The following is a 25,566-nucleotide window of genomic DNA, read 5'->3' as shown; positions in this document are numbered from 1 at the left end:
TTAAAAAAGGAAGCTTTCAAGAAAAATATTTAGTGCAGTACTACTCACATTCAATTTAGAACCAAAGGTTTTAAATTCAATTCTCACTAGTCATGGAGTTTGTATGTTGCATGTGATAGAACGTGAAATTATGTGTAAACTCAATATAAGGTTGAGGATCTACTAATCAACACTAAGAAAATAATTTAAACTACTCGTCTTTATGAACCATCAATGATCAATGATTGACATTCAATAGCAAGCGGAACAAACGGAGCTGATAAAAACTTACAATTTTCATAGAAAACTCACAAATCAGTGTCAGAAAAAAATGAAAAATTGAGATGGGCAGGTCTTGCTTTTCATATTGAAGATCCATAATCATAAATACAAAAAAAAAATGAACAACTCAACGGTAGACATACTTTTTGAGAGTTCGCATCTAGTGGTAATAGTATTTTTTTAGAGTTGAATCGGTCATTGTTTATATGTGGTATTCCTATCTATAAGACATCGTATAGAATATCTGTTTAAAAAATATAATTTAATTTAATTTTTGAAAAATAAATATGATATTACGTAATTTGCTATCGATACCTTCATAAAGAAATTTATAAATAGATGAATACAAAATTTGTTTTCTGATAAACAAATATCATACATTAACTATAAAATGAATGAACGTCCCACAATTTGTAATTCAAAAGATTTTCAAAAAAAATTAAAAATATCAAAATCTGAAAAAACTCCATTTAGCAGCCGGATGCTCTGATACCTTTAGGCCGGGCCCTCTATATGCCGCTTTCATATTTATAGGTTAGTATAATTTTTTTTTCCTGTTCCCTATTAGAAACATAAGTTGATATGGAAGAATTAATGATACCGGTAACTATATATAATACAGAAATATAGATATAATAAGGAGATAATATATGTATACGTACTTGTATACGTACTAACATATTTACTTTTGTACTATCAATCAATATATAAAGCTATTAGAAGGAAATATACGGTAACCACCATTAAATATGCAAGTATTCCTTCACCCAAAAAAAATGCCAGCATTCTACAATCAAGTAATTTACGTAAAATCCATAGAAAATTATCGAATGTCCATAATTTACTCCGGAGAGTGGAGGAGTACAATGCACAATCATTTTCAAATCCATTCAGTGTATGTTATATAATAATTATTGATCGCCTAGCCAAACATGCACCTATAGTGATGCTCCTATATACTAGACCCACTTCGAGATGATCATGACACGATACGAATCTCTTTAGTGACGATAACGATATTTACGGTACTCGATTTGGTGGTCCTCAAGTAATTAATTTACTGAGTATCATCTACTTTGTTTTCTCAAATCACATAACTCTCCTTAAGGAATGTTAAAAAGAGGGATGACTAAGTCCCCTAAAATCATGTCTTTTGCAGCTGTGGGTCCTGAGATTTGTCAATGATCCTCTGCAAACTACTTTGTCTAATAAAATGTAAGATAAAATCTAACACATAAAGCAAATATACTTTAAGTATTAGATCTCCGATGGCTTTGATTTGTTAATTAACAGACTCATTTTGTTGTTGTCTGCCATCCTTATTTGTCACTTTATTATTTATTTTTCTTTTTTTTTTACATGTAGGATATTTTGAGTTCGCCTAACTAATCTCACGCTAGGTGTGAACACACTTTAAAACCATAAGATTAGCAAATCTTTGCCATATGGGGGGTAGAAGTGTAGCTTATTAAAGAGTAATTTCTTATATAATTTCGTAGTGACTCAAAATTGAATTTTACCAAAATATTAGAGTCTCTTTAACTATCATGTGCTTTTGGTTGCTTTCCCCCTTTATTCTAGAAGGGGTGCGTATTGGAGAATTAACTTATGAAATTATGAGCAAATAATGGGTGAGTATTACTCATTCACTAAGATGTGTATACTCAATCAAGATGTTTAAAAGTGAAAAACTGATATCACAACGGATCTACAGTTTCTACTTATAAGTATTTTGATTGATTTTTATTCATCCATAGTGAATGAGTAACACTGATTGAATATTCAGTCTGAAATTATGGGCAGTTGAATCCAATTATTTAATCAACTGGTGGGTTTTGAATGTTCCCTGCCAAAGAACATTCCCTCCAGACAGTGCAAAAAGGAATCTACCATTCATTCCTGGTGATATACAGGAATTTACGTTCTTATATCGGCACGTTCAGTATGAATGGGATGACTAATCGATCTCAAGTTAACCCGGTGATCTAACTGAAATAGATGGTTGGGTGGAACGAGAATCTCATCCCTATGCTCGGAGCCAACGGAAAAGTAGCTTGCTCTTCTTCTAAATTAACATTTAGGTGCGGCGACTGGATTGTCTAAGCTGGCTAACCTAGCAGAGCAATCGATTTCAGTTGATGCAGCTGCCAACGACTAAGCTCAACTCAGCTCGTTAAACCCAAGTTAAAAACTCCTAATACATGAAACCGTGGAGCTTGACTTGGTTAGGCAAAGCCGGAGCCAAAGTCCAAGTAGCTGGCAAATATTGCGACTTGCTGGCAACCAAACCAAATAAGAGGGGGCCGAAAATGAGTTTTCCAGAGAGTGTCGAACATGGAACATCGAATTGGATATTACAATACGCGCATTAGTCTGGATATGGACAAACTTGGTAAAGTGCTCCGATCCTCAAACTCGTTTTTCCGCCTACGAGCACAGAAACTAAGAACTGTTTCCATAGCCGAACAAAAAACATTCCGTCTCAACAGAATATTTTGACCTCTCCCCCTTTGCTTAATGGAGGATAACATTTTAAAATATTAGGAGGAAATGAAAGAAGATGAGTGGAAGGAGAATCAATTAGTTATTCTCGCTATTGGGTTGCTATGTGTATGCGTCTGATGCAGAGAATACTTCTTCTCCATTCTCCAAACTTATATATAAAGAGGGAACAGACCTTCAACTTCTCATCAACGCACACTCAGATAACATCCAAATCAGATCCCATGTGTTCCGACGCAAAGGGAACACTGAAATCGATTTCAAGGCTTCATTTATCATCTCATGTTTGGTGTTTCTCACGTTCATCTAGTTCTAACGGTAAAAGGAGGTCGGATGGTAAAAACGGGATGCGACAGAAGAGAGTGAGCACAAATGGTTCTTTCTTGCATGGGACACATGCTTGAAGCTGTCTGTGCTCACTCTCTGTCTGTCACACCCTCTCTCTCTCTCTCTCTCTCTCTGTTCATACATTCTTCAAGCACTTGATAATATATTAATTGATGCGTTGTTTCATTCTAATGTATCTCAATTTCACCATACACAACAATATATACAACTTGATCAATGTCCTAAAAGAAATATAAGGGTTCCTAACCATTCGATGCCGAGGGATCGATCAGAAATGTCTCAGAGCTGTGTATTTTTATGAATATACACTTGGGGCTGCAATGTAAGATCGATGGTATATATTATGTACCCTATACACATATATACGCATAAAGCCACTTGGTTTCCAAACTTGGCTCCGTGTGACTGCCCATGTCGAGTAAACTTTGCTTTCCCATGTTCTGTAGACGAACTACTATTGGAGTAGTTCGTGGTGCGTGCGGATCGGTTAGGACTATTGGTGAGGATGTCAACACTTGGGACATACCGATTGACTAGGTTTTGCTAGTCGAGTCTTAGCATTAGCTGTTTTTATAGAGGAACCCAACACAGCAGCATATATATCCTTAAGCACCATATTCATCAAGAAAGTTAAAAAGTGAAAACTCTCATATACAAAGTACCTGGAGTTCAAGCTCCCGCAATTTGTGGGTTACACAAGAAAGGTTGTCCAGAGCATTCTGAACTCAATAATCGATATGTCACCCTAGGAAACCACCTTACTACTTTGTTCGGGACATAACTTGTTTTCAAGACTGGTTAATTGATCAGTATATTTTTTTTTTGGGTAGAAAAACAGGTCTGAGGACCACAATCGATCAGTATTTTATTGAAAAGACTTTATTTCCGATAGGTACATATTAAATATCAGTCTTAAATTGTGAATACTAGCTATTTTTTAACGTATGCATATAACTATAGTTTAGAAAACGCGTAAAACCTAATGCAGCTTTTGCATATTTTATACATTATGATCAATTGATAGCGATGGGATCATGCTTCTGTTTTTTTTTTTTTGGTGAATGAGCATGCTCTTTTTTCATTGTTGGAATCCTTTGACAATGTTTGGAATGGGACCAATCATCATTTTCGATCTAAAACCTATACGAATTGTGATGATGATGTTATTTAGAGGTCGTCAACCTCCTCGCACACCTTTTTATTTAACAAATCCCCAATTAATGTTGGGTTTTGACGCATGTAATGTTCCAAGAGATTTGATGCTAATTAAACTTGAGGTGGCCAACTATTTAATTAGAGAATCATGTCATTTTTCCTTCCGCAAACGTGCAACCATTTCTTTTCTTTTCTTTACTTTTTTTCCCATTATTATAACAATGTTCATATCAGTTAAGAATCTTATGATACAGCGAAAATCCACTAAGATAAGTTCTGAAATCTACACCTTTTAGGCTTTAACTATTCCCACCAATACAAATATTAAATTTGTGTCATCATGGAGTGTAGTGTAGTTGACAAATCGCGCACTACATGGGCGAACTTTACCTACAGTATAGGGTTCGGGAACCACCGCAAAAGGCACATCAAGGCAAGTTAAACGAAGCCTAAACATCAAGGCTATCGCCGTAACTTATCCAACTTGTAGGATAAATCGAAGGACAATCTACTTGTGAGTTCCACCCAATTGAGAACATATTGAGGCACACACCTCGAAAGGGAATGAACAACTGCCCGTTCACTGTTAACTTTCACTACCCGTCGATCGTTAACTTTCCCTATTGGGTCCGATCCATCGTAGACAGTACCAAACATATTATGCATTAGAAGCGTATAAACAAATTTTTTTTCAATTAACTTTTAAAATAGGAAAAGTAGTTTTAACTGAAAACTAGGCAAAAACGTTTTTTTTTTTTTTTGGGGGGGGGGGGGGGAAGGACTGGGTACTACCGGGCCGAAGTCGGGTCTTCTCAAAACGGCATATCGTCTCAAGTCCATCTTCTTCCCCCGAAGCAGCTCAGCTCGATCAGCCCCAGAAACCTAAAACCTCCCAGTTTTCTTCTTCGTCTTCTTCTTACTTTGTTCTAGAAATTCAATCTTCAACACCAACAACGGTTTCTGATTCGTCGCCTCAGGTCAATGCCTGACATTCACTCAAAACCCAACAATTTTAAGCTCAACGTTTCTGCGTTGGTCTGTGTCTGTTCAGAGATTGGTTTGCCGTTGATGCTTTATGTTTGCTTAATGTATTGAGACAACTGAATTTATGTGCGTTCCTGAAATCCTAGGTTACTCTTTGCATCCTGTCAATTACTCTAATGGGTCAGCAGTTAGCGCTCCTGCAGAAGATGAACTATGAAGGTTTCTTGTTTTCTAGCTGGTAGAAGGATTAGATTGAAACTGGGTTGAAACTCACTGTGAAGTTCGGGTCTTGTCATCAACTTCACTGGTGAATATGTTGTTGGTTGTTTGTTTATGCTTTCATTGATCAGATAAGCAAAATGAGTCACTTGGTTTTATTGATTTGGCATCTCGGTTAAACTATTGATGTCATGTTTCTGTAGAGTCGAAGCAGCAAGGTCTGTTAAGTGAGGTACTTTCAGCAGCGGCTGGAGTTACTAGAGATAAGACAATGGATTTTGATGAGTATGAGTATCTGGAGAAGACAGTAGAGAACCCGGAATTAGAGAAAGTGAAAGAGGTTACCAATGGCCGTGAAACAAAGACCGACATCGGAGTTCTAAGCATAGAAGTGGTGATAATGAGCATGACGCTGATCATTCCTTGAAGCGGTCAATCCGAAATGTCTCAGCGTTGTTTATTTTAATGAATTTGCACTTGGGGCTGCAATGTAAGTTCAACGGGATATATTATGTACCCCATACACATATATACGCATAAAGCCACTTGGTTTCCAAACTTGCCCCGTGTGACTGCCCATGTCGCGTAAACTTTGCTTTCCCCTGTTCTGTAGTCTATATACTATTGGAGTAGTTCGTGGTGTGTGTGGATCGACTAGGACTATTGGTGAGGATGTCAACACTTGGGACATACTGATCGACTAGGTTTTGCTAGTCGAGTTTTAGGCATTAGCTGTTTTTATAGACTGGAACTCAATAATCAATATGTAGCCCTAGGAAACCACCTTATCTACTTTTTCCGGAACATAACTTGTTTTCAAGAGTGGTCAATTGATCAGTATTTTTTTTTTTGTTTTTTTGGGTAGAGAAACAGGTGCGAGTACCACAATTGATTAGTATTTTATTGAAAAGACCTTCTCATTTTCGATAGGTACATATTAAATATCAGTCTTAAATTGTGAATACTAGTTATTTCTTAACATATGCACATAACTATAATTTAGAAAACGCGTAAAACCTAATGCAGCTTTTGCATATTTTATACATTAAGATCAATTGATAGCGATCGGAGTACATTAAGATCAATTGATAGTGATCGGATTATGCTTTCTTTTCTTTTTTTCTTTTTTTTTGGTGAATGAGCATGCTTTTTTTGCATTGTAGGAATCCTTTGACAATGGAATGGGACCAAGCATCATTTTCGATCTAAAACCTATAGGAATTGTGATGATGATGTTATTTAGTGGTCGTCAACTTCCTCGCACACCTTTTTATTTAACAAATCCCCAATTAGTGTTGGGTTTTGACGCATGTAATGTTCCAAGATATTTGATGCTAATTAAACTTGAGGTGGCCAACTAATTAATTAGAGAATCATGACATTTTTCCTTCCGCAAACGTGCAACCATCTCTTTTCTTTCTTTGTTTTTTTTCCCTCGACATTCTTATGTATTATAACAACGTACATATCAGTTAAGAATCTTATGATACAGCGAAATTCTACCAGGATAAGTTTAGAAATCTACACCTTTAAAGGTTTAACCATTCCCATCAATACAAATATTAAATGTGTCAATCATGGAGTGTAGTGTAATTGACTAATTGCGCACTACATGGGTGAACTTTACCTACAATACAGGATTCGGGAACCACTACAAAAGGCACATCATGGGCCATGCAAGTCCAAGAAACCCTTGAACGAGAATTAATATTTAACCAATAGACTAAGAACAGTATGACCTCACTGACATGACTCTCATGTTGGTATTGTATTCATCCACATAAAACTCGACATGGTGATATATTCTCTAGGTATGTCATTACAGTGAAAATGAACTAGCTAGGGCAGGTTAGGCGTCGCTCGGAGCTAGAACTACACTTCTCCTGAAAGTCATCTCCACTTACTTTAGCTGATACGATATGAGAATGGTGTTTGGCTAAGAGAAAAGTCGTTTTGCGATCTCCTCATCCTTTGTGTATGTATAAATATAAACCCTTAAAAAGCATCTTGAATGCGTATTCCCACCGACACGAAAGATGGCGAAGATAACAACTAAGCTTCAACTGCTGTAGCCATATCTTTTGATCTATCCGTTTGATCTTCAACTAAGCCATGGTAGTGCTGATTCCATACATATTGATAATGTATTTTCTCTTTGTTGTGTGAACCCCAGCCGTTCCCTTTTTTCCGTTTGGCACCAAGTCTTTCTTTCACAAAATTTTGATGACTTGCAATGAGAATCCGACAAGTGCTTCATGCGGTATCAGAGATTATGTTTAATTTATTTAATTATTCTTAATATTTCTCTCTTTCTTTCTTTCGGTAGGCTAGGGGCCGAAGTGAAACAAAAATTAAACAATACAAAGACGTCCATGATCATCAGGAGAAAACTTGAAAATATGAACTCATAAGGGAAAACTCAAAGAATGATGTGCAAACCAATCAGCACAAGAGTTCCCTTCACGATAGCCATGGTGCACCTCCACCGATCATTCTTGAGCCAACTGATCCTGGATCCTCGAAATCAGCCGTCAAAGGTGTCAATTATTAAGGGGAAAAAATTGAAAAGAAAAAAGGGTGTCAATTATTCCTACTGTTGAATGGCTCATTTACAATTGACCTCAGCTGCAGAATAAATGCAATTTACTACATATCAAGAATAGCATTCTTTATTATCAACATGGGTTGATTTAAGTGGTTCGACGCTTGTTTGTCTTAAGTAAAATCTCGAGTTTGAATCTTGTAAATTGAAAAAAATCATTGCCGTGAGAGTTTTACTCCTTAGTGGGTCAACTCGACTGGAACTGAATATCAGTTGAAGTTACTGGACTTTCGAATATCATGGTACACACTGAAAAAAAGAAGAATAACCTTTATTTTTTGGATGGAAACCTAATCTTTCAGAATGTTTTCAGAGAAATATATACTTTCCAACTTGATTTATAGATTTAATACGTGCTGCGACGTGCAACTTACCTTCACTGGATCTTCCCCATTGTACCCATCATTACAAGTTGTGTCATGATAACTTCAAGTCATCCCAATCAATTCAAGCCTTAAAATGTATGCTTTGAGCAGCATCCCCATATCTCGTATTTATATTCGATCGAGGTTGTGTGAGATAGTCCAACTAAGAAGAAAATGCTTGTTGAAAGTGGTAGAAGCTGATAGAATATAGATCACAAGAGAATTCGGGACCAAAAGTTGGCTGGCTGAGAAGATATATGCTTTTCCATTTACTTGAGGCAATGGGTACTCTTGTTTTAAAAAAAAAATTATATATAATTCTGTTATGATCAACCATATCCGAAAAGGGAAAACATAGATCCTCCGACACATATTCCCACTTCCCTAAGGGGAAATTCTTATATTTAGATTTGATGCATGAATAAAAAAAAAGTCTTCAAAAAAATTATTTAGTGCAATACTTACCGCTCTCAACTTAAAAAGTTATGAATTCAATTTTTATTAGTATAATTTTCTATCTCCCCATTCCCTACTAGAAAAATAAGTTGATATCGAAGAGTTTAATTGTACTGGTAACTATATATATAAATAGATGAATACATACATCTATATACTTAGACTTCAAGAATTTTTAATATTTTACTTGACAAGTGTTACCAAGTCATTGGTTTGTTCAACTTTTTGATATTTTCAAAAGTGTTTCCCACGTTATTTTCCTTCTTCATGTAAGTCTTAACTTTTCCACGCATGTTCTTTTTTTACTCCAAAAATTCCCCACGACTCTATCAAAATGTCAAAAAAATCTCTACAATATTTGGTTCGACAAGTAATGTACTTCAATGCAAAACACGATCTATATTAATTTAAATGCTCTATGATTCCACATATTATTTAAATTTGTATCTAATTCATAAAATTATTACTAGTTAATTCGACCTCAGTTAATCCTCAAATAACAATATAGAATTCACATATTTGATCTGATTTAAATTATATAAGGAGGAATATTGGTGGAGGTCACGGTAAGAATAATCAGATATAACATAATTGAGAAAATTAAATAGTTACAAGTTTAATATAATAATTTGAATGAATTCGAGAATATTTTTTCTGGGTGGAAGCGGGGCTGATGCCCAAGAATTCGACGATTATTTTATCATGAAACTAATATGTGGCAATGCACCAACTTTTCTTTTTAGTATAGATATAATAGGAGAAATCCAAATTTTAAAGTGCATAATTTTGGTTTTTCCGCACCGTACAAAACTAATATGAGCCTTTAGATCCCCTCATTCAATATGTACTGTCCATTTTACATATTTTTTAAAGTATTTTCATTCTTTACTTTCCTATTTTCATCTCATAAACTTTCAATAGTGTTACGAATTAGCCCTCACGCATGGACCAATGAGGAAGTGCCACATCATCGGCCATAATCCACTTGTCGAACCCCGCAAGAGAACAAAAACAGTGGTTTATGCTTTTACAAATAATTAATCTCAGAAGAGATAAAAAGAAGTGAAGAAGAAGGAAGGTGCATTTGATTGATTCATGCAGAATTTCGGGTCACCTGGCATCAGGGGCTTAGGCCTCTCGGGCTCACCAGTTAGCAGACAAAGGTGGGAAGGCAAGATGGAGAAGAAAATAGTCCATTGGACGGACTGAGATGAAGGGAGTACCCTCTGCTATGGAGATAGCTGCCCTTCTGCATCACTCTCTGCCCTGCACGTCAGCTCCCTTGTTACACTCACACCCCTTCCTCTTCCCCTCTCCCCTTTAGCTTCACATCGATCAACCCACAAAATCTTTTTTCCATTTTATTCCGGTTTAGACTAGAAAAATCACAGCTTGTGAAAAGTCTCGTCCAAGTTCAGAAGCAAAAGGCTAAACTCTGTGCACTTAGTGCGGACAATCAGTACAATGGAGAAGCCGACAAAGCAAATATACCTCCTTGATGACGTCAATGATGGAGAAGAGCATAGGCAGATAGCCAAGCCAACCAGAGATGGTTCCCGTCGAGGCCAGACCAAAAAACACATTTATTAATAAAATGCACACTGAAATCTTTAATTTCTCCAAAAAACAAACGTTGATTAAATAAATAAGTTCTTGCCGCCCCCTTAATAAAATCCAAATGCTGAGATAGAAGAATATGGCAATCCGGATTTGTGATGGGGTTGAAGATTGACGGAAAGAATAGCGGATAAAAGTCACATTTTATATAATAAATGGATCAAAGTGTGATTTGTCAAGAGTATTTTTGAAATTTTAAAACTTATAAAAATGGATGGTCAAAATTAAATTGAGAGAAATCTAAGAGTACAAATTAGATATATATGATGTGAAACTAACAAAAAATTTGCACTGAAGAAGCAGCCTACAGGAAAATGTATACGTACTAACATATTTACTTTTCTACAGTAACAATATGTAAGGCTATTATAAGCAAATATACGGTAGCCGCCATTAAATATGCAAGTATTCTTTCACCAAAAAAAAATGCAATTATTCTACAATTAAGTAATTTACCTAAATTGCAAGTAAATTGTCGAATGAGCATGCATAACTTACTCGAAGGGTATTATGCACAATCAATTTCAAGTCCGTTCGCAGTAGGGTTATATTATAATGATTAATCACATATCCAAATATGCTTCTACATAGTGATCGTAGCTATAATTATAGTTTTAAGATGTAGTGTACTATGGACCCAGTTACGATATGATTACGACACAATATACGAATCTTTTAGCGATGAGCATGATATCTTCGGTACTCGATTTGTTGGTCCTAGTTTATTCAATTTACTGAGTATAATCTACTTTGTTTTCTCAAATCACATAACTCTCCTTAAGGAAAGTTAAAAGAGGGATGGCGAAATCCGGCCCCAAAAATCATTTTTGCAGCTGTGGGTCCTGAGATTTGTCAATGATTCTTTGCAAACTAATTTGTTTAATTAAATGTAAGATAATTTCCAACACATAAAGCAAATATACTTTAAGCATTAGATCTTCGAGAGCTTTGATTTGTTGATTAGGAGACTCCTTTTGTTGTTGTGCGTCCTAATCCTATTGGCCCATCCTTATTTGTCACTAAATTATTTGGTTTTTATTATTTCTTTTATATCCAGAGGTATTTCGCGAAAATACCTCTAGATATAAACAAATATTTTTGTAAGTCTATGTTGGGACGGTTTCTCTTCTATATGGAGAATGGTGAGTGTAGGTGTTGGAGATAGTCTCACATGAAAAAGTTAAAAGAAAATCCCTAAGTTTATGAGAGATAATGGTCTAACAATCCATTGGCTTAAGCTTTTGAGTTGCGGATAGATCCAAATCCAAAGTATGCATGTGAATTTTACCTAACAAGTGGTATCAGAGCCCAATGTAACGATCTTGGGAAGTGCACACGCTATGCGTGGAAGCCCACACCACACCAAGGCCCGAGTATGGAACTCGTGGCTAATGAATGGCCTAACAATTGGTATCCGAGTCCGGAAGTAGAAGTCTGGCTCGAAGTCCTCCACATAGTCGAGAAGGGGGAGAATTGTTGGGATAATTTCTCTCCTATATGAAGAATGGTGAGTGTAGGTGTTGGAAATAATCCCACTTGAAAAAGTTGAGAGAAAATCCATAGATTTATAAAAGATAATGGTTAGCAATCCATTGGCTTAAATTTTTGAGTTGCAGATGAGCCCAAATCCGAAATAGGCCTAAAATTTTTTCCTAACAATCTAGATATAAAAATGCCCATATCGAGTTCGTCTCACTAATTCCAAACCATGAGAACATCTTGTAAGTCAATGAGACAAACAAATATGCCATATAAAACATACAAGAAGCTCAATACAAAAATATTTTTCTGCAGGATTTCACACTAAAATTTGGAATTTTACCTTTGGTGACGGATTTCACAAACAGGCACAGGAGTTGCACCCTCCTCCGCCTTGACCTGGACCGATTGGCTTCTCTAACTTTCCCACTGGTGACGGATTCTTCTCTCGGCCTCCCCGCAATAGTATTCTCACCCACCTCGACACACGATCGCGTCATCGGTCTGTTAGTCCTACTTCCTGCCTACAAAGACCGACCTTTTGTGGCTTGCTCTTTTTCTTTGGTTTTTGCAAGTCTCGGTTCGTATTGTGATCGCTGGTCTGAACCGATCGAGGAGGCTTTGGCTCCTTTGGTTTGATTACTTAAGGTCTTGTTGTGATCGCTTGTATGAACCGCAAGGAGACATTGGGCTTCCTTGGTTTGGTTACTTAGGGCATGAGCTGTTCAGGGTTAGATCGACTGATTATGTCTTTTGGTCGTGATTGTTGGTGGGATCTTGCGATCGGATATTGGCTCGAGATATCTTGACTACCCTACTTCATTATGAAGTAGAATTTCATTGTGGGTTTAGGATGTCCTCCTTCCCAATTACTATTGAGGTCCACGATGAAATATTACTAGTAGGTAGTAGGGTGATCGGTTCCGAGTACCCTGTATTTTTCACAATACCCGGACCCTATTCTGTAAGGGACAGATTCTAAGATTTTGGAACCGGACCCTACCCTGTTGAATCCTGGAACCGGAACCTACCTAGAACCTATATTATACCACAGGTTCCGAGTACCCTATTGGAACCTGTAAATTTTTTTCTATTGCTAAATAAAACCGAAAGTATCACATACATAATCAGTAATCACGCCAAATAAAATATCGACAAAATTTAGATTAATCCACAACAACAAAAAAATAATATGTCTCATCAATCTATCGACAAAATTAAACATCCATAATACGATCCCACATAACAAAGTACTTTTGTTCTGATTCATTAGAGGAGATAATAACTTTACTCTTTCCTCTTTTTTTTTTAATAAATAACCGGTTTCGGGTACCCTGTAGGCAGGAATCGAACTGAAATCGATTTTTACCGATTCCCAATTTTAATACCAAAAACCTACCATATTTTCAATACAAACTACTCGGACCCTACCCTAATGGGTAGGTTCCAACCAGTTCCGAGTATACCCGGTACCTGTGCACACCCTTAGTAGGTAGTAATCGGAGCTAACGGTTTTAAGATAGCAAATTACAATTGTATATGTTCTTCTTTGATTTTTTTCTCATATTATTCTTTGTAGTTTGTCCGACAGATAAGCCGTTTATTTCCATTCTTGTAATTTCTGCTCAGGCATTTTACCTGTATCCGTTTTTGCCATAGATTAATGAATGATCCACTTGACTGCCTGAGAAAAAAAAAGAAGAAAAAAACTTGGTTTTTTACCGAAACGTTTGTGTCACTTAACTGCCATGTGCTTTTGATTGCTTCCCCCTTTCTTCTAAAAGGGGTGTGTAATGGAGAATTAACTGATGAAATTATTGGGCATCGACTTTCAATCCAATTATTATCAGAGGGTGGGTTTTGAATGTTCCCCGCCAAAGAACATTCCCTCTCCAAACAGCGCAAAAAGGAAAATCTATCACTCAATCCTGGTGATATACAGGAATCCACGTTCTCATGTGGCAAGGCACGTTCAATATGAATGGCATGACTAGTCGATCTCGAGCAAACCTGGTGATCTAACGGAAATAGATGGTTGGATGGAACGAAAATCTGATCCCTATATTTTGAGAAAATGGCGAACCGTAGCTGCAAATCGAGCCCACAGTGGAATCAACTGGCTCACCTGCTCTTTTTCAACTAAACTACAGTTCAGGTGCGTCGACTCGGTAGTCTACGCTGGCTAGCCAGTGGTGCACGATTTCAGTCGATACAGCCAACAATTGAGCTCAACTCAACTTGTAAGTCATAAAGCCAGAGCTAAAGACTCCCATTACATGAAACCGAGCCTGACTTGGTCAAGCAAAGTCAGAGTCGAATTCCAAGTAGCTAGCTCCTTAATATTGCACCTCGCTTGCAACCAAATCAAACAGGAGGGGGTAAAAAATGACTTCCCCAGAGAGTGTGAACATGGAATGTCAAGTCGTATATTACAACATACGCATTAGTTTGGATACAGAAAAACTGGGAAATGTTATTCGATCCTCAAAGTCGTTTTTCCCACGAGCACAGGAACTGAGAACTGTTTCCATAACCAAACAGACAACATTCCATCTGAACAGAAGACTGAGACCTCTCACCCTCTGCTTCATGAGAGGATAACATTTTAAAATATTAGGAGGGAATGAGAGAAGATAAGTGGAAGGAGAATTAACAGAGTTATTCCCTCTATTGGGATCTGATGCAAAGAGCTCTTCTTCTCCATTCTCCAAGCTATATATAAAGAGGAACAGACCTTCAACTTCTCATCATCACACACTCAGAAAACATTCAGATCAGATCCCATGTGTTCCGACGCAAAGGGAACACCGGAATTGATTTCGAGGCTTCACATATCATCTCATGTTTGGTGTTTTTCACGTCCATGTAATTCTATCATTATAGTCGGATGGTAACAATGGGATGTGACAGGAGAGAGTGAGCACAAATGGTTCTTTCTTGCATGGACACACATGCTTGAAGCTCTCTGTGCTCACTCTCTATCTGTCACACCCTCTCTCTCCCTCCCTCCCTCCCTCCCTCCCTCCCTCTCTCTCTCTCTCTCTCCCTCTCCCTGTGCGCGCGCGCGCACGCGGTGCATTCATACAAAATGGAATGGAGAAAAGAGAACGTGTGTATACGGAACAAAATCGAAACTGGAAACCTAGTTCTTCTGTGTTGGTCCTCTCAGGCACTACTCAGTTTTAGCTTTGGAAACCAAATAAAAACTGAACTGCGCCCACTCTCAGTCCTTACATACTGAGTGCGGGCTGCATATCATGCACCTATTATTGAAGATCCACCATATTCGATAATTTTTTGTGCAGATGAACAAAAGTAGGAACATGTGAAACAAGTCCAAACCGCTAAAAGAATTGGTTTTACACAATACAGTTTTCTCTGCGAAATGTTTGTACGCTCCTGGTATATCTAATCAAAACCGCCTATCCTTAGCATAAATAATTCAGCAATGTCTAGAAACTGTATCACTCCACCTGAAAATACATGATGTTTAAAGCTGTACTAAAGTTACATACCTCATTCCCGTCCTTGGGAAACCAAGACCAGATGATGCTTTCGCTTGAATCGCCCGAAATTCCTGAAGGCCATCTATCGACTAATCTAAACCCATATCTGGATGCAGCTGAAACAATAGACGGCTCATCAACTCGGCGAAAGACATGGCAGAGAATCAATGCAGAGGCTTCATTTTCTCCAAGGACACAGTTTGTAGCGATCAACTCCTTTGCCGTTGCAAAGAGTGGCAAAATTGCTTCGGGAACGTATGTGACATCAGTGCCTATGATGACTTCAAAGCCCTTCTGGTTTTCAGCTTTGATGGCCTCAATATGTTCCATATTTCCCCACTCAAGCCTCTTTGTGCTCAGTTTGTTAACAAGAGGTGGTCTTAAGTTGGACGAGATATTGTCAGTCAAGAGGTCAAGTGCTTTAGGATCTCCATCTGAGGCAATGACGAGGTCAGCTGATCGCGCTGCCACCATTGAGCATATGCCTCCACAACCGCACCCAAGCTCCAAGACCCGCTTTCCCGAGACTATATTAAGGTTTCGAGACAGAATAGAGGCCATTAAATAAGCAGATTCCCAGAGCATCAAACCAGTTGATTTACATGTGTGCTGGTACTCCTTGGACAGAACTCTTATCTTGAAACTGTCATCTTTGAGATTGACATCAATAATCTGTAAGGAACACATGAAAAAGCAATTCATTACAAATTAACAGACAATTACATATTGTATGGACTATCTCTTTGATTCACCTACATTCCCTTGTTTTGATATCTCAATGCAGTTTAAACTGTACAAAAATGAACCTTACAGCATAATTTGACATGTCAGTTGCCAAAAAATGAGATACTTGGCAAAAAACGGGAGCAAAGTGAGTGGCGACAAGTTGACCTCATTATCTGTAGGAGGGACGCCAAACATGCTGAATGCAATACCCTCGGACATGTCAATCTCGGAATCATCTACAGGAACTCTCATAGTATTCTCAGAGTTAAGTCCATTATTTTCTTGAATGCAGGGTTCTACTTCATTACCAGCATCTGTACCAGTAGGATGTCCAAAGTCCAATAAACGAAATACAGCTTGCACCCATCGCCTGAAATCACATTAAATGATCAAAAAACCGGATCAACTGTTTTAACAAATACTTTAACCTGCAAAAATTTACATCAGTAAAATGTGGATAGGTTTTGACATTCAGATATATACCGATTCATAACCAACTCCCTGGACCGATTCTCAACTTGCTTGCAACATAAGCCAAGCTCTTCCACATCAAACCAATTGTCTTTAAACAAATCTGCTAAGAAATCGTTAGAGAAGTAGAAGGCACGCTGCAAGCACAAAATATTGCTCATCAGTTGGCTGACACGGAGATGCATCTAACGAACAAAAGAGAGCACCAAATGTAAGCACTTACAGTACCATCGCCCCGAACATAAAAATTTTCACTGATCATTTGATCCTTAATAGAAAATCTTTCCTGCAAATAGAACAGAGAAACTGAAAAGATAATTTGCAAACAGTTAAGGCGGGGCAAACTTTCCCTCGATCTCCTATCAAGAATGGCAAAGAGCTAAAGGGAAACAAGGTAATGCTGACCAACCTGGGCTAAATCACCAGTTGCATAATCACGAAACAGCACATGACCATTTGGCTGGAATGTGAAAGCATATATTAAACATCTTCTAGACAATCTTGACATGCTTACTGATTAAGTTAATCATTTACAGAGGTATAAGTGGAAAACTCACCTTCAGAACTTTCCTGATATTCTGCAATACAAAAGGCATCTTCTCTGGGCTTACTGCAGATAAGACAAATATCTGCTTAACAGGTCAGCTAGTTAACACCCAGATCACTCGCATCTGTATAAACCTATAATTCTGCTTATTTACCATTGTCACAATGTCAACTGAAGATGGAGGAACATGTTCGATGAGGTCATCAGCGGTTAAATCACAAACAAATGCACTGATGCGGGAGTCCGTGAAGTCTTTATGCAACTGCAGTGAAAGGGAAAATCTCATCGTAGACCAGCAACAAGAAAACTGCAAACGGTAGGATGAATACATACAAAAAGCTCTTAAAAGACAAATATTTGACAATTAGAAAAACAAGACTTCTTTTTTTTTTTTTAAAGTAGGAAAAACTAAGGCTCGTGATTATAGGCTCATACCCCCATGTAGCCCTGTGTCCTTGAGTTCTAAGGAGACAGGAAACAAGACCTCAACACTATGTCATTTTGCATTATTTCTCAGCTGAATCACTAAAAATATCCAGCGTACGAGGAAAACTTAGCGCATGAAATTTCATAAAAGTAACTACAGTATTGCTCTTCTGCCTTGAGTCAACACCCAACAGATGAAATTTCATCGGAGTTCAATGATAGGAAATTCCAAAAAATTTAACTATGCAGCTTACATCAGCAGAAAATAGATGAAAATCCTAGTCTTTTTAAGAGAGAAATTAAAGCAAAGAAGTCAAACCTTAACCAAGTTAACTGCGCGGGGCGAGAAATCACACGCGTGAACAAAAATATCAGGATAAGTAGCAACCAATGGAAATATAGTGTTCCCAGCTCCACAACCAACCTGCATATACAGGGAGGTGTTCAGAAAAAGGACTACTTAGGCAAAAATTGCAATTCAGAAGAGCTCATCCTGATTCATGCTCAAAATCTGTTTCAAAAGATATCATCAAGAAGATTTCTAGTCAACAAATGCCAAGTCCACTGATAGTGATTTTCGCAAGCATGGCCGGGACAGCCGAGATTCTACAAGTTAAAAATGTATGCCAGAAAATCTACATGAGATCAAGGGGATCTAGTTGCTAATTCCGTTTGGGTGGGGACGCGAGCTGGAGAAAGAAGGAAAAGGTAGAAAAATCATGAGGAAACTTGCACAGTATTGCAAATTATCTTTTAAGGGTCCGTGTACTTAGTACTTTGAAAAAGAGAACTCATAAGAGTAGTTATTCAAGCTTATATCATCATACAGCACCATTGAATTTAAATAAATTGAAGAAGTTTATAGACTAGTAGCATCTACAGAACAGTTACCTCCAGGACGACCCTTTTCCCAGATCCCTAAAAATTGAGCGATTAATCAATAGGAGATACAAGTTAAGAGACACCATAATAAAAACTACATCTAAAGGATATTTCTTGACTCACAGAGAAATAGCGGCCCCACTCCTTGTCCAGGTAATGCCGGTCCTTGAAAAACTGTCGGGAAAACCAAAGCATACTAACATCAACAGAATTGCCAGCTCCAGCACTTGGAGGAACCTTATAGCATAAATCTAAATCCTTTTGACCTCAGACTGTCATTCAGTCTTCAATTCATTAAGCATTCGCCATCGAATAAATCCAATAGTTTAGTGGTACTTACGACTCCGCGGAGCTTCCATTTTCATCACCTACAAAGGCACCCTTCACCCCCATAAACACTATCCCATAAATCATGTTCTATGGTCATGTCTCATCCTTAACTCCTTTCCCTCGGATTCCGTCCTATCCAAACATTGGGTAAATGCTATGAATGATCATTCACGATGCTCGACGGACCTAAAAATTCTAACTTGGCAACTTAAACCCCCCATTGTCTGCTTCCTTGCCAGACCAACACTCATAACTCACAATTCCATTGACAAAATGACGTCGCCCTAACTGAGGGAAGAGCTAACCTTGTCTTGGTGGCGCTTGAAGAAGATGTCCCAATATTTCTTGGCTTCTCGTTCATACTTCTCCCTCCAGAATGGTGAGACCATGTTACTGGTTGTGGAGTATATCTGCATCGTAGGGTTTGGTTCTTGCTGCTGCTCGTGCTGCCTTTGCGCATCAGACGCCATTTTTCCCACCCACTGCAACTCTATGGAGATAAATATGGGAATGAAGAACGACAATTCTTCAGGAATTGCAGATTCAATGGATACCCGAAGCCCAAATTGCTGTAAATCAAGGGTTTAACTTTAGGGTTTTAGGGCTTTGCTTTGTGATCAGCGGCTGCGGCGGCAGGGAAGTGAAGGGTCTTTTTGGTCATTTCACGTTGGATTGAAGGGCTTCGGCTTCCATATCGGCAGTGGCAGGTTTCCAGTTTTCTAGTTTTCCCTTTTCTCGGAAGTCAGAAAACGGGTGAAGATCTGTTTGTCTGCGGTCAGAAAACAGACGAAAATGTTTTTGTCTCGGATTGTTCGTCACAATGCAGATCTTTCTAAATGGGAATGGAAAATCTGTTTAAACCGGTTTCTTGTCTATCTTCTGCTGAGTAATGCTTGTCACGCTGCTACCACGCATAACATAAGATCACATGATCGGATGTCTCGGAAAACAGAGAAACTAATGAACACATACTGGAAAAGAGTAAACCTCGTTGCAGCATATGTAACAGATACAAGTCGAAGGCAGAGTTCACTGTCTCCCTTTCTTGTGAGATACAATTTTCAAGGAAAACAGAAAAAAAAAAAACAAAAAAACAAAAAAAGGTTCTTTGTGCTACGATGTAAGTCCACAATATGTGCTTCCTTTATGTTACAGACTTTATAACAAGAGATATTTCGGCGAGAGTTTGCCATTTGATGGGTTACTTACAAACCTCAACAGGGAAAACCTAGGGTATCGGAAACAATAGAAAGAATGTAGAACTCCAAAATTTTAACGCGGGCCCGATTCGTCTGCTGTTCCTATAAACTCATACATCCTGCTGATTTTCGTCGGTCCCTGGAGTTGGTTTCTCATTTCCATCTGAGTTGGTGACCAGTGGCTCGTCTGGGACACCAGGAGAATCCCCGTTCTCTAAAACTGGGGTTTCACCATTCTCGGGAACGGTTCTTTCTTCAGCATGATTTAGGGGTCTGGGTATTTCTCTGGCAGGAGACACCATAAGGAGGCGGCTTACTCCTTGGCACAGACCTTTTGCATCCATAATGATGGCAGCTCCACCGGGATAACAGCGGCCAAAACAAGTGGCACAATGTGGATATGCAACCTAAGAGATGAAACAACATCAAGAGCAAGTTAGATCTTTAGGTTAAAATTGACCAAATGGCAAGGGGTCAGTCAGGACTAAGAATCAAGGACCATACCTCAATGAATGCTCGGCAAAGAGATAGAAAGAGACCCGACTCACTTTCTCTAAGCATATGATTTGAATTATATCTCAGTAGCAAATCAGAAACAGCCCGTAAACCCTTAATAAGCTCTTGTGCAAGAATATGTTTCAAGCTAATTGGAGCACAGGGTCGTAGCTCGTTCATTGCTGCAGAGACACCTATGAAAACACCAAACGAAATGGTTAATCTCTAAAAATACAGCATGTGTATGCTGACCAAGTGGTGATCGCCAAATCAAGGATTCCTTTCCCTTCTCAGAAGAGGTAAAAGCTATAGAACACACCATTAACAAACACTGCAAGGGGAGGATGTTCCATCAGATAAGAAGGGGGATTGATATCTTCCTGACTTTCTTCGCTGACACTGCCGGCTGAGAAACCAACGGCTGGGAGCGGGACCCACCGATGAGAATCCAAGACCACCTGAATCAAAGACACAGTGAGTTCATGAGCAAGCGCTTCAAAACCACAATATACGTTGTTTTGAATTCAACAACGTATCAGGAAAGTCATTAGAATTTCTTTCGGTGAAAAGAAAATTTTAGCACCAACCAAACTACCTGAAAGTTCTCGACTGCTGTGCTCATATTCTTTGAGAACAAATTAAGAACTGCCCTGCATGCGACAAAGTAAGTTTTAGTACATAGTATTATTAGAGGATAATTTCCAGCCGAAAGAGATAAGGTGCACTTTACTCTTCAAAAAGTGATGGAAGCAAGCCCCGGAAGTCCAGCCCAACCCAACCAAGCCCCATAGCACAGTACTGAAACAACACAATTAGGTGAGCTGATTATCAGCTGAATCATCCAGGAAGAGTCTCCAAAGACAAGGGGAAAAAAAACTACAGCAAAAGTTATAATTTAGAAGGAAAAAAAAATAGTAGCAGGACTACAGTTAGAGCACTAACATCATGTCATCTAAAGCATAACATAGAAGAAAGATCTCTAAACTCCTCTCACCATGCACTGATCCAGAATATTTGACAGAGATCCTCCTTCAGTTATTTTGGGAAGCATGACTTTCAGAGTTTTAAGATGTGAGGTAATCTGATGCATAGCCCAGCTAAAAAGAAGGCCACCATCGTAGTTCTCCTCACTTCCAGATGTATCATCAGCAAAAATTGCTCGATATTGGTTAACAACATCAAAAAGATGCATCCTGTGACAATTTATCATCCCTTTGAGATACTCATAAGCATTTCTCTGGTCCAGGTCCTCAAGGATTCCAGTGAGCCATGCCTCTCGACATCTTAAAAACTGGAGAGTGAAATTGATCTTGTGAGGTACAGAATCAAATTAAATTGCAAAAATAAGATTGCACAAACTAGTATGCGGATAACTCTATCACAAATGCGGTGGTGGGTGGGTGGGTTGGGGTGGGGGTGGAGGTGGAGGTGGGGGAAGAGACTTATTTAAAGCTTCAAAATTGGATGGCAAAAGCATCCATATCTTACCTGCAACCGCATTTCATACTCACTGAATACTCCTATTCGTCGTAAGTATCCAATTATCCGAAGACATTCTGGTAACTGTGAAACAGATACAAGCTAATGAGAATCATTATAGACTTTTATTTGCTTTTCCATTCATTTCTTTTTTTCCCCTTTTTTCCCATCAGATAATCAAATATTTGAAGTATTAAAAAACAAAGATGCAGCATAAGGGCAGTAATGTACCTGAATATTCGATTTTAGTTTCTGAAGGAGTTGAGAAAGAAGAGATTGGGTGGTCTGCTTAACTTCTGCAGCCAGTGCTTGAATAACAGGCAATCTTTCATGAGAAAAGAGAATAACAGTGAGTGAAGTTTTAACAAGCTGAGTTCCAAATTTATCCTAGAGGTAGTGTCAAAGTTACTGCCATCAAACTTACTTGGGGTGCATCGTCGAAAGTTTGCAAATAAAGGCTTCTAGATCAAGAGCTTCATCATAATTTCCATTTCTCACACATCTGCAGCAACATGGAAATTGAGAAGGTAATAAACATTACAAATGAAGGCACTTCCAAATGTTCAATGAAACAAATTGCACCTATGGCTCATAAAGGCAGAAAATATATATTTTTCCAGTTATTCACTTTAAATAACACATTTAGTTGACAAATGCACACCTAGCCAATCAAATTAATTCTGTCAAAGATATTTATATTTATGTCTTCCAGCAAGCCCAGGCAATTTTGTTAAATGCCAACAAAATGTCTCAGAAGCCTTTCATAATTGCATATATGAACTAAATATCTCTCAGGTCGTAGTTTTGATATTGGAGAGATTATTATGCTGTGATGAGTCTGAGTCAGTCTTCAAGAATTCCAATCTAAGACTTGATCACAGGGAAAAACAACTCGCTTCTGAAAACTGATAGCTTCTTATATACACTGAGTACAGCTGTAAGAGAGGAACTTCACGAGGCTATGAGAACTCAATTTTCATGTCAAAACATGCACAGAAAAATCTACAATTACATGTACAAGGTGAACCACCAAAGCTTAGTAGATACATTTAATGACCGCAATTGGCAAGAACCTACGTGTCCATAAGCTGAGGGATTTCGAGCAAGTCAAGCAGAGTGCTGTGATTGGCTAGCAAAGTCTGGTTCATTTTCCTCTTCTCCATTATCTCTTCCGCTGATTCAATGAACTCTGAGCAACCAGATGTCAGGTTCGGAATCTCACTTATCTGAAAATGAATACCAATACTGTCACACCACAATACCCTCATATACTATCATGTTCTCTACTAACTCTTTGCACATAAGTACTGAACACCGTAATGCACCCATTAAATTATATCCAGGAGAAGGAGAAAAACAACTTTTTACATCAATCTGTTTCTTAAACTTCCGTATAAGATCAATCTTTGCACAATATGAATCATCGAATCGGAAGTCAAAATGAAGTAAAAGCACGTAATGCCGCACTTTGGAAGCCGGGTCGAAGCAAAAACTGAAAATACATCGAGTAATTCTCTACCAAAAACCAAAGAAACTGCAAACATCAAACTTTGGTCATTAAAACCACTAATTATGGTACTCTCGACACAGAATACTTGACAAAGGAGTATATACACATGTATTGCTCAGTCAAGGGCTGGATCAGATCAAAACTCACAAGAGACTCGAGATGCTTGTCGATGGAGGAAACTTCTTCCCGGATCGCGAGCAAGGCGTCAGCAGCGGCAATGAAGGCTCGGTAATTCCCCACCGCCACCTCCTGCATTTGCCTCTGTATCCTCTCCGCATCCACACGCAGAAGCTCCGGTTCCTGAAGCAGGCCAAAGCAGCAATTCCAAACCAATCGATCAATCACTTTAATGCATCAAAGCGCACACCAATGCAATTCCGCGCATTCCTACCTTGTGGAGACGATCGAGAGTGAAGGAGAGGAGCTCTGAGACGTACGGCTGCTGCGAGGCCGAGCCGAGGGAAAGCAGGCCGGCCACCGTTGATGACTCCTCTCCATTCTCTGCGTCCATTTCGCCGATGCTCCGATGGAACTGGTAGATATTCCGAGCAGCTGACGAGCTCAATTACAGATCCGCCATGAGAAGAGCTCGATTTTATCTGGCACCGGTCCTCAATAGCTCAGCTCGGTGGTGATGTTGAAGAGACGCTGCGAAACGGGTCGGGCTGGAAAGCCCGGAGAAGCCTAAACCAGATCGACCCGGACCGAGCACTTTCGGGTTCCGACCGGGAGGTCGGGCTTAAAATGGGCCGAAGCATTCGGCCCAACCACATCGGAGCTTTCGCCATTCGCCATTTCGTAGGTTAATTATCGATCATGACGGGACACGAGAAATTTCACCCGGGTCAGTGATATATAGCTGATGATCATCTTGTTCTAGTGGGGATCTCGGTATCCGATGGGAGACCGATATAACATGTAAAAGGGGATGATCGGGAGGAAATTCTAATTCCTTTCTGTGATAACCTGTACGAATAGTTGCTTATAGATAAATCCCATAACCCGATTCTACATACCAAGTTTTATGGGGCGGACGTGAGCCGAGCTTCCACTTCTCGCATCACACTCGGCTGATGTTTTATATTCTCGTCGAGTTAGTCGAATACGAATCACAACTTATACTTTTATCTTTTTTTACTCGAAAGTAATGAGAATTGTTTTTATTATAGAAAAACTAGGATGCGCATTTTTTCCGCGATCAATAAGACTAAAAGGATCCTACCAGACATACTAATTTTATGCACGAACCAAATACACTCAGACTATGAAATCACGTACAGAGTATATATCGACCGCTTTATATCTTGTGAGCCAATAAATTAGCCATATGTGATGTTCCTTGAGAAATAATATGTTTTTACAACATAGAGACGACAAATATACAAGCCTACTATATGTAACTGAAATATGCTACATTTTTCCAACCGACGGAATAGACCACTCAGACAAGAAATAATTGTGAAAAATTTGTCCCATAATTGGTAAAGCCCTTCAGATCCCATGCTGATCAATTGAAGAACCTCCTCTTCAATGAAGATCTTCTTTTTCGTCCCATAAATTCGAGAAGAACACATCATGGCCCGAATCAAGTACGAGTGAATCGGGGACGGACGTGCCATCACATCGGCAGAAGATTTTACTAATAGTCTAAGTGTTTACATAACTTTCTGCAGAAGAAAACATAAAAATGGCAGTACGTGTAAGAGGGGAGACAGAAAGCGATGACCCGGGGAAGCATTATCAGAGGCGTAGAAGTAGTAGTAAGGGTTGTTGCTAGAGTAATTATGCGGAGGAGCTTGAGGACTGTTGTGGGGCTTATACGGTGGCGGAGGAGGCGGAGGAGGCGGATGAGCACCCCAATATGGATATATTGAAGGCACCTCCGGCATTGGAGGTGACGGCAGAGGTGATGGTGGAGGTGGAGACAGAGGTGGAGGTGAACGCTTCAGCGGCGGTGGGGACGAAGGTGGCGGGTTTAAAAAGTAGAAATATGGAGTTGGCGAGTAT

General features: G+C 38.8%; 2 protein-coding genes and 1 long non-coding RNA gene across 5 annotated transcripts; 1 reads left to right on the top strand and 2 right to left on the bottom strand.

Annotated features, from left to right (window-relative positions):
• Positions 1-5,053: 5,053 nt before the first annotated feature.
• LOC116189122 lies at positions 5,054-6,027 on the top strand. The gene is made up of 2 exons (XR_004152325.1): positions 5,054-5,243; positions 5,673-6,027. It is a non-coding gene; the product is annotated as an uncharacterized LOC116189122 (long non-coding RNA).
• Positions 6,028-15,296: 9,269 nt separating this feature from the next.
• LOC116188010 (uncharacterized methyltransferase C3H7.11) lies at positions 15,297-19,664 on the bottom strand. Of its 3 annotated transcripts, none has more exons than XM_031517106.1 (11): positions 19,182-19,634; positions 18,670-18,720; positions 18,556-18,582; positions 17,984-18,088; positions 17,393-17,500; positions 17,249-17,320; positions 17,101-17,151; positions 16,915-16,977; positions 16,704-16,828; positions 16,386-16,590; positions 15,297-16,166 (listed from the first exon to the last, which is right to left on the bottom strand). In XM_031517106.1, the coding sequence occupies exons 1-11, from the start codon at positions 19,344-19,346 to the stop codon at positions 15,453-15,455; spliced, it is 1,686 nt and encodes a 561-aa protein (XP_031372966.1). In that variant the 5' UTR covers positions 19,347-19,634; the 3' UTR covers positions 15,297-15,452. The 3 variants fall into 3 exon arrangements, with proteins under 3 accessions (XP_031372966.1, XP_031372967.1, XP_031372968.1); XM_031517108.1 differs by having other exon boundaries at positions 15,874-16,166; positions 16,306-16,590; positions 19,182-19,664; XM_031517107.1 differs by lacking the exon at positions 18,556-18,582 and having other exon boundaries at positions 19,182-19,637.
• A 181-nt stretch (positions 19,665-19,845) lies between these two features.
• Positions 19,846-24,183, bottom strand: LOC116188009 (conserved oligomeric Golgi complex subunit 8). The gene is made up of 12 exons (XM_031517103.1): positions 23,951-24,183; positions 23,707-23,859; positions 23,127-23,275; positions 22,474-22,551; positions 22,281-22,374; positions 22,059-22,133; positions 21,565-21,861; positions 21,301-21,368; positions 21,166-21,220; positions 20,890-21,028; positions 20,580-20,764; positions 19,846-20,482 (listed from the first exon to the last, which is right to left on the bottom strand). Exons 1-12 carry the CDS (start codon positions 24,068-24,070, stop codon positions 20,186-20,188), a joined length of 1,710 nt encoding a protein of 569 aa, XP_031372963.1. The 5' UTR covers positions 24,071-24,183; the 3' UTR covers positions 19,846-20,185.
• Between the last annotated feature and the right edge of the window lie 1,383 nt (positions 24,184-25,566).

Source organism: Punica granatum, chromosome 8 (genome assembly GCF_007655135.1).
Source record: "Punica granatum isolate Tunisia-2019 chromosome 8, ASM765513v2, whole genome shotgun sequence".
Lineage (NCBI taxonomy): Eukaryota > Viridiplantae > Streptophyta > Magnoliopsida > Myrtales > Lythraceae > Punica > Punica granatum.
This window is presented reverse-complemented; position numbering and strand designations above follow the sequence as displayed.

Coding starts and splice junctions, on each gene's coding strand:
- LOC116188010 (XM_031517106.1), bottom strand. CDS start 19,346: ATGGCGTCTGATGCGCAAAGGCAGCACGAGCAGCAGCAAGAACCAAAC. Junction 17,152..17,248: donor ATATCAGGAAAGTTCTGAAG/GTGAGTTTTCCA, acceptor TTCACATTCCAG/CCAAATGGTCATGTGCTGTT. Junction 16,591..16,703: donor AGGGAGTTGGTTATGAATCG/GTATATATCTGA, acceptor ATGTGATTTCAG/GCGATGGGTGCAAGCTGTAT.
- LOC116188009 (XM_031517103.1), bottom strand. CDS start 24,070: ATGGACGCAGAGAATGGAGAGGAGTCATCAACGGTGGCCGGCCTGCTT. Junction 23,860..23,950: donor CTCTCGATCGTCTCCACAAG/GTAGGAATGCGC, acceptor GGCCTGCTTCAG/GAACCGGAGCTTCTGCGTGT. Junction 22,134..22,280: donor AACTAAAATCGAATATTCAG/GTACATTACTGC, acceptor TCTGTTTCACAG/TTACCAGAATGTCTTCGGAT.